This window comes from Balaenoptera acutorostrata, chromosome X, assembly GCF_949987535.1.
Source record: "Balaenoptera acutorostrata chromosome X, mBalAcu1.1, whole genome shotgun sequence".
NCBI lineage: Eukaryota > Metazoa > Chordata > Mammalia > Artiodactyla > Balaenopteridae > Balaenoptera > Balaenoptera acutorostrata.
In genome coordinates this window covers 42,741,087-42,750,295 of record NC_080085.1, presented here as the reverse complement: position 1 = coordinate 42,750,295, position 9,209 = coordinate 42,741,087, and the positions used below count along the sequence as shown (strand labels likewise).

At 47.5% G+C, this 9,209-nt stretch overlaps 1 protein-coding gene across 1 annotated transcript; it reads left to right on the top strand.

Annotated features, from left to right (window-relative positions):
- Window positions 1-4,119: 4,119 nt before the first annotated feature.
- On the top strand, window positions 4,120-9,027 carry PCSK1N (proprotein convertase subtilisin/kexin type 1 inhibitor). The gene is made up of 3 exons (XM_057538101.1): window positions 4,120-4,326; window positions 7,833-8,305; window positions 8,693-9,027. The coding sequence occupies exons 1-3, from the start codon at window positions 4,213-4,215 to the stop codon at window positions 8,883-8,885; spliced, it is 780 nt and encodes a 259-aa protein (XP_057394084.1). The 5' UTR covers window positions 4,120-4,212; the 3' UTR covers window positions 8,886-9,027.
- Window positions 9,028-9,209: the final 182 nt, after the last annotated feature.

Below are 9,209 nucleotides of genomic sequence, written 5' to 3'. Positions count from 1 at the left end.
TTCTTTTTTTTTTTTTTTAAAACGTTTCTTTAATTAATTAATTAATTTATATTTATTTTTTTGGCTGTGTTGGGTCTTCGTTTCTGTGCGAGGGCTTTCTCCAGTTGCGGCGAGCGGGGGCCACTCTTTTTTTTTTTTTTTTTTTTAATTATTTATTTATTTATTTATTTATTTTTGGCTGTGTTGGGTCTTCGTTTCTGTGCGAGGGCTTTCTCTAGTTGTGGCAAGCGGGGGCCACTCTTCATCGCGGTGCGCGGGCCTCTCACTATCGCAGCCTCTCTTGTTGCGGAGCACAGGCTCCAGACGCACAGGCTCAGTAATTGTGGCTCACGGGCCCAGTTGCTCCACGGCATGTGGGATCTTCCCAGACCAGGGCTCGAACCCGTGTTCCCTGCCTTGGCAGGCAGATTCTTAACCACTGCGCCACCAGGGAAGCCCTGATTTGGTTTTCTAATTTTTGCAAATATGATGGGTGTCAAGTAATATTTCACTGTTTTTTCTAAAATTTGCACTTCTCTAATCATTAGTAAAATTGAACATGTCTTCATATGCCTGATAACCCCATGGGTTTCCTCTTTTGTGATCTGTCTGTTCCTATCCTTTGTCCATTTTTCTTTGGGGTTCCTGTCTTTTTCTTGCTGATTTCCCAAAGCACCTTTATATTCCAGATGTTTAACCTCTGGTGATTTCAGCCATAGCAAGTAGATATTTGCTGTTATGTCTGTTAACTTTGTGTATAGGGTCTTTCATTAAAGAGAAATTGTAAATTTTGGTGTTTTTTTTTTTTTTGGCCGTGCCGTGTGGCTTGTGGGATCTTAGTTCACCGAGCAGGGATTGAACTCATGCCCCCTGCAGTGGAAGCAGGGAGTCCTAACCACTGGACCACCAGGAAATCCCCCAGAAATTGTAAATTTTGATGTGTATACTGTCATTAACATTCTTCCTTGTGGTTTGTGCTTTTGAAGTTTTGTTCAGGAGGTCCCTCCCCATATCAAGGTCACATAGGCTATTTTTTTCTATTAATTTATAGTGTTTCCTTTTACATGAAGGTCTTTAACCCGTCTGGAGTTACTGTTTGTATAGGGTGTGAGGTAGGGCTCCAGCTTATTTTCTTCCAGTTTTCCAAGCACCATCTACCTTTCTGGCCTTAGAACACATCCTAATACCTGGTAAGTAAAGTCTACCTTCTTTACTTCTCTTTTTCAGAATTAATTTAGCCCTTCACAGACCTTTATTCTTTTATATAGATATTTATTTATTGAGATATAATTCACACACCATAAAGTTCATCATTTTAAAGTGTACAATTCAATATATTCTCTCAGAGCATTAATGTCTTCATCTGTAAAGAGAACAATTCCATCTCAAGAAATTGTTGTTGGGACTAAATGGTATTTTAAAGGTACTTTTGAATAAAAGAACATTGTTAATTGTTAAATAAAGATATCTTTACCTGAAATGAAGATAAGTCATATATTGCCCTAAAAAAATAATAAAAGTGTACAATTCAATGGTTTTTAGTATATTCAGCCATCACCACTATCTAACACCAAAACATTTTCATCACCTCAAAAAGACACCCTGTACTTATTTGCGGTAACTGCCCCCCGCACCCACTGCCATTCCGTTCTCTTCTCCCCTCACCCCCTGTCAACCACTAATTAACTTTCTATCTGCATGGATTTGCCTATTCTGGGCATTTCACATAAATGGAATCATGCAATATGTGGCTTTTTGTGTCTGGCTTTTTTCACTTAGCATATTTTCAAGTTTCATCCATATTGTAGCATGTATCAGTACTTCATTTCTTTTTATGGACAAGTAATATTCCATTGTATGGATGTACCTCATTTTGTCTATCCATTCATCAGTTAGTAGACATTTGAGTTGTTTCTATTTGGGGGCTATTATGAAAAATGCTGCTTTGAACATTCATGTATAAGCTTTGTGTGGACTCTTTATATACATTTTGAAATGTTTTATTGATGTTCTTTAAAATATTCAGCTGGGATTTAAATTAAGATTATATTGAAATTATACATTAATTTGGATATAATTGAAATATTTATAATATGAAATAGTCTCATCCAAGAGCATGAAATGTGTCTTCATCTATTCAGATCATCTTTTATAACTATTAGTGAAGTTTAACATTTTCTCTGTAGAAGTCTTCTTTTATTTTTTTTTGGCCACACTGTGCAGCGTGTGGGATCTTAGTTCCCCAACCAGGGATCGAACCTGTGCCCCCTGCATTGGAAGCATGAAGTCTTAACCACTGGACCGCCAGGGAAGTCCCTCTATAGAAGTCTTATTATCCCATTTATACTAGTTTTCTATTGCTGTGTAACAATATTACCATAAGCATCTTAACTTGAAAAAACATTAACTCACAGTTTCTGTGGGCCAGGAGTCAGGGTGTGGCTTAACTTGGTTCTCTGCTTAGGGTCTCACAAGATTGAAATGAAGGTGTTTACCAGGGCTGCAATCTCATCTGATGCTTGACTGGGGAAGGATCTGTTTCCAAGCTCACTCAGGTTGTTGGCAGAATTCAGTTCCTTGAAGTCATAGGACTGAAGGCTTCAATTTCTTGCTGGCAGTCAGCTGGAGGCCACCCTAGGCTCTTAAAGGCCACCCTCTATTTCTTGCCATGTGAGGTTCCCCAAAGTGGCCACTTGTTTCATCAAAGCCAGCAAGGGAGTGGGAGTTGCCTCACAAGTTAATCATTTCAACCTCATTTTTAACATAATTATCTACATGTAATCATGTACATCTGGTCACCTTTGGACACACACACACACACACACACACACACACACACACACAAAGGGAGGGGATTACCCAAGGATGTGAACATCAGAAGGCAAGGATCATGGGAGTCATCTTAATTGCATGTCCATTACATCATCCCTGGGTATATACTCTTCAGGTCCAAAGGGGATGTGTATAAAGATTTTCACTGTAAAGTTGTGTGTAATACTGAGGAGATAGAGGCAGTTAGAATAAATGGATTAGATATATTCACAACATAAATGGATCTTTCTTTTCCTCACTTTTGATTTATGTCATGTTACCATACTTTGTTTTAATTCCAACCAAAATGAAAATATCTTTATTTTTTATCTGATTATAATAGTAATACCTATTCATTGAACCTTTTTTTTCCAGACAACAGAGAAAAGTGTAAAGGAGAATGTGACAAACCATCAGTTATCTCTCCCTGCCCCCAGTGACATGCCCTTCCATACCACTGACATGCCCTTCCTAACATTTTTCCCCCTATGGATACACAAATTTTACCAAAGTTTTGTTTCCTTTGATGACGGAATGCAAAGAAATCCTTTGAATCCGTTTGATGCTTGAAATCCTTTTGGAACGATATATGAGTAAAATCTATCAATGTATCTATCTATATATCTATGGTAAAACAAGTAGATACAGACAACAAAATAAAGACAGAGACGGGAGGAGTGTTGTGGAGATGAAGGGAGAAAGAATCAGAGGCAGGGAGAGACAGATGGGAGGGGAAGACAGAGAGAGCTATGGACACATAGGGTCAGAAAGAGAAACACAAAGCCATGGAGAGATGAAGATACTGGCAAACAGACAAGGAGAGGATAGAAAGGAACTTTTATTGAGCTCCTGCTGAATGTCATTCTTATTAAACCTTCAAAGCCACTCTGGGAAGCAGTTACCAGTAACCCCGTTATGCAGGTAAGGGGCTGCACATTAGAATGGTGAACTGACCTATATGTATGGTCACATCACCTGGAATGAACCCATCACCCTGTAAAGGCCCTGGTCCATAGGGCATCCGTAACTGTTTATCCAATGAACAAAGTCATATATCTCCTCCCCAAGGAGGGAGAGGCGGACACCAGACCCTCATTCCCCTCCACTGCGTCAATTTTTCCTGCCTGTCTGCTGAGGCGACAGCAAGGTCTGTTGCCCTGGCAACTGCCCTCCGACCGCCATGGCAACAGCCATCGCAGTCTCCAGCTCGCCACCTTGCCCCTTGGGCATCTCCATGGCAACGGGCGGGATGGAGGGGCTGCGGGGGGGCTCCTAGGCTGCGCCTGCGTAGAGTGGCGGGAGGGGGTGGGCAGGGTTCCCCGGCGTGCGCAGCCGCAGAGCACCGCGTCCGTGTCCGCTAGCCCAGGCGCTGCGCACTTGCCAGCCAGTCCGCCCGTCCGGAGCCCGGCTCGCTGGGGCAGCATGGCGGGGTCGCCGCTGCTCCGCGGGCCGCGGGCCGGGGGCGTCGGCCTTTTGGTGCTGCTGCTTTTGGGCTTACTCGAGCCGCCCCCCGCGCTCTGCGCAAGGCCGGTAAAGGTGCGACCCGGGTCGGGCGCGGGGTGGGGGTGGGGTGGAGGATGCTACCGGCGAGGGTCGGTGCCCGGCCTCTGGCTCCTCATTCTTGCTGGTCCTGCTCCCGGGACGTGCGGAGAGATCGGCCAGGGTGGCCCGGGGTCCAGCCGCCAGTCTGCACCCAGGCCATGCCGGGGTTGGTCTCTTGGGTGTGCGGGTGGCAGTGTCCAGGGCTAGTCGGGCCGCTGCACTCTGCCGGTCCGCCCGGGCTCGCCCCGCCCGCCGCCTGTGGCGCTGTCCATGGGACTAGCGCGCTTTAAGGCAGGGGGTGCGGGCATCAGTTTGTGTGCGCATGATGTGATGATAGGGACGTGAGGGTGTGCTCCCCCTGTGTGTGTCTTTTCATGTAAGCGCTTCCGAGCGTCCATACAAAGGTGCCAGTGTGGGTCCGGGTGTGCAATGTGTGATGCTTCTGCGTGTGACTTTTCTCAGTGACACTGTGTGCTTGTGAATTCTGTGGTAATGGCGTGACTTATGGGCGTGCCTTTCTGTGTGTCTGTGTGATCTTGTTTTTGTTTGGGAGAGAGTGGTCTTTGCATCCCTGAGTGCACATCCCATTTTGGTTCTGTCGAACTGAGTGACTAGGATTTTGTATGTGTGTTCACGAGGCTGTTCCTCCCTGCTTCTTTGTGGAGCTGTGTCATTGTGGGGAGAGGAGCCATGATGTCTCTTTCTGTGCTGCGTTATGTCTTTAAGGGTGGTGCTTGTTCTTGCATCTGGATGGCTTGGCGATTGTAACCGCATGAGCATCGGTGTGCATGAACATGTGCAGTTCCTTGCGTGTGGATGTGGCAGTGTTGAGTTGCATATGTGACATCTCAAGGCCTGTCAGTCCAAATGAGTGTGTGTGAGGCCATGATTGATGTGTGTGATTCCCCGGGGTGTCTGAGGGGTGGTGGGCATCAAGGGCACTTGGAGCACATCCTCTTCATGAAGAGTTCAAGGCTGTGTCAAGGCTGATTTTTTTCTTAATTAAATATTTTTTATATATGACATAATACATTTAAACATATGTATATACAATGTAAGAAATAATGATAACCCTCTTGTGTACCCATTACTCAGCTTAAGAAATCGAGCATGACCAATCGTTGGAAGCCCCTGGGTGCCTCTCCCTAAGGCAGCCCCTCTCCTCCATAATTATCCTGTATTTTCTGTTAATTGATCCCTTACTTTTGTTTGCAGCTTATCACATATGTATGTATCGCTAAACAATATCTTGTCTAGTTTTTCCTCACAGAAATGGAATCATACTGGGTGTGTGGCTCCTGGTAGTCACTAGAGGTCACTAGGAAGTCATCAGGGTGTCTGGTAGTCGCAGGCAGTCTGCAGTGGAATTCTGTAACTTGCCTTTTTTTTTTTTTTCCCTCTACACTGGTTGTGAGATTCATCGCATTGAAGTATGTGGCTATAATTCATTTATTTTTATTGCTGCATAATATTTTACCCCATGAGTATATCATGGTTTATAGATACATTCTCAATACGTCAGCAACAACATTTGGGTTGTTTCCAGCTTTTCTTTCTTATTTTTCCTCCCTTCACTTTTATGTTATTACAAACAGTGCTGGTGTAGTTCTTCATGCACTTGTGTCCAGCAGTATATGTGCAAAAGCTACTCTGGGGTGTAACACCCCAGGAGTGGGGCATAGGATATGTGCATCTTTTAAGACATTGCCAAATTGTTCCTCAAAGTTATCTTAACAATTGAGTTCCCAGCAGCAATGTATAAGAGCTTCCATTTTTTCTACATCCGTGTCAACATTTGACATTATCAGACTTTAATTTTGGCAATCTTTTGGACGTATTCTGCATAGTGTATCTCACTGGTGTTTTAATTTGCATTTTTCCTGATTACTAATGAGGTTCACTATTTTTCATTTGTTTAGTAACTGTTTTTTTTAATTAATTAATTAATTTGTTTTTGGCTGTGTTGGGTCTTCGTTTCTGTGCGAGGGCTTTCTCTTGTTGCGGCGAGCGGGGGCCACTCTTCATCGCGGTGCGCGGGACTCTCACTATCGTGGCCTCTCTTGTTGCGGGGCACAGGCTCCAGACGCGCAGGCTCAGTAGTTGTGGCTCACGGGCCCAGTTGCTCCGCGGCATGTGGGATCTTACCAGACCAGGGCTTGAACCCGTGTCCCCTGCATTGGCAGGCAGATTCTCAACCACTGCGCCACCAGGGAAGCCCTAGTAACTGTTTTTGGTTCCACTTTTGTGAAATACTTGATCATCAATTTTGCCTATTTTTATATTAGTTTGCTTTTCTCCTACTGCTTTTTAGGCATTCTGTTTATTGGACATTAATCCTTTATTGACTGTGCTACAAGCATCTTCTCCCACTCTGGTTTCACTTTTCATTCTTTTTAGGGTGTCTTGGGATAAAAAGAAATTCTTAATTTGAATGTAGTTAAATTTATTTGTCTTTTCCTTTCCATTGTTCCCAAATTTGGATCACTTGTTGTTCCTGCACAATTTATTGAAGGAGTTGGTCCTGTCCCCACTGCTCTGCAGTGTCCCCTCTGTCGTAGCAAGTGTCAATGTGTGTGGATCTGTTTCCAAGCTCTGTTCAATCCTATTCCTTCCGCTGCAATCGAATCTGCGGTTTAACTTGCCCATTTAATTTTTGATTTCATAAAAAGTATTTTTCTAGATGTTCTAGATGTTTCTTTTTCAAATCTTCATGGTCATTTTAATGGTCAGTTCCTCTCTCATACTTTTGATAGTCTTTTATTTCTTTAAACTTATTGAAGTTGTTTCAAAATTGCCTGAACTGAAAATTAGTCATTGGGTAATTTATTTTACAGATAGACTTGCACACATGCCAAATGATATATGAACATGGTTATTCATCCCAACATTATTTATGAGAATAGCAAAAGATTGGAAGCACCCTAAATGTTAATCAATTGGGCTGGTTAAGTAAACTATTATACATCCATACAAAAGAGAATCAATACAGAAGAAAGGAAGGAAGAGAGAGAGAAAGGATGCTCTTAAGGTACTGATCTAGATATAGATTCCAAAAAGCAAGGTGCAGAACAGTCTGCTACCTTTTGGGTAAAACAAGTGGACAATAGGAATCTATAAAATGCAAATACAGGTTCCTGTTGTCCACAACATTAATATAGAAAAATCCATAGCTGTCATATCTACCATCGCTACTCCTATAAAACAAACAAACAAACAAACAAAAAAACCCTGGTCTTCAGCAGCCCTGGGGCAAGTTCTGAGTCACTAGGAAATCGTTAGGGGTGGTGAATCTAGGGGTCTTTGGTGGTCCTAAGAGTGTCCAGAGATATTTGGGGGTCTCCATTGACCTTAGGGGTGTCTACTCATATTTGAGGGGCCACGGCGCCTTTGTTGGCATGTTGGCGTCTAGGGATATTTGAGATCCACGGAGTCCCCCGGGTTGGGGGTCCCTGGCCTGACGGACGCTGACGACCTCTCGCTCCCCACCTGTCTTCCCGCAGGAGCCCCGCAGCCTGGGCGCAGCCTCTCCGCCCAAGGCTGAGACCAGCGCTCCCCGCCGCTTCCGGCGGGCAGCGACTCGAGGAGAGGCGGCGGGGGCTGTGCAGGAGCTGGCGCGGGCGCTGGCGCACCTGCTGGAGGCCGAACGGCAGGAGCGGGCGCGGGCCGAGGCGCAGGAGGCTGAGGATCAGCAAGCGCGCGTCCTGGCGCAGCTGCTGCGCGTCTGGGGCGCACCCCGCACCAACGACCCGGCGCTGGGCCTGGAGGACGACCCCGACGCGCCAGCCGCGCAGCTCGCCCGAGCCCTGCTCCGCGCCCGCCTGGACCCCGCCGCCCTCGCAGCCCAGCTTGTTCCCGCCCCTGCCCCCGCCGCGGGACTCAGACCCCGGCCCCCAGTCTACGACGACGGCCCCACGGGCCCAGATGCCGAGGACGCCGGCGACGAGACGCCGGACCTGGATCCGGAGCTGCTGAGGTCCCCCCAGCAAGGGGTGGTCGGGGCGGGGGCGGGCGCCTACATCCCGGGAGGAGGAGGGCGAGGAGCGGCGGGGGCCTGCTTCATGGGGTGGAGGTGCGAACACCTAGGTCTTGGAACCCTGGGAGGGAGTTTTCTAGTCCTGGACCTAGGGTGTGGAGGCAGAGATGCCTGGCCGGCTTCCTTCGTCCGAATGGGAGGCGGGGAAACTATAGTTTCAGGGATGGGAGGCGGAGACATCTGTCTCCCGGAAGCAGTGGGATGCCTGGGTGGGAGGAGGCTGCCAGGTCCCCAGGCGGTCAGGGGTAGGGGCGCTGTCCAGGTCCTAGGGCCGGGGAGTTGACGCACGGACACGTCCTCACTGCATTCCGCTCTGCTCACCTGCAGGTATTTGTTGGGGCGGATCCTCGCGGGAAGCGCAGACCCCGAAGCTGTGGCTGCCCCGCGTCGCCTCCGCCGAGCCGCTGACCAGGACCTGGGCCCTGAGGTCCCCCCTGAGGGCGTGCTGGGGGCCCTGCTGCGCGTAAAGCGTCTGGAGACCCCCGCACCCCAGGCCCCAGCGCGCCGCCTCCTGCCCTGAGCACCGCCTGGATCCTGTGCGTACTCTGGCGGCCCAGAACCACTCCGCCCCTGACACCCCGACAGCTCCCGACAGCCACAGTTGCTGCCCTGGAACCCCAAGATCCCCACCCCTGACCCCACAATAAATATGATCTGAAGCAGCTATGTGCTTGTTTGAGTGGCAGTGCCTAGGGGGCCGGTGGACTGGGTGGGGACGGCTGCCCTCTGAGGGAAAAGGGGCCCCTGCCCTCCATCCTGCACTTTTGAGACAACCCCTGCCTCAGTCTCTGCCTCTCCTCGCTGGGGAGATACCCATATGGACAATGGCAGTGCCCACCCAGAT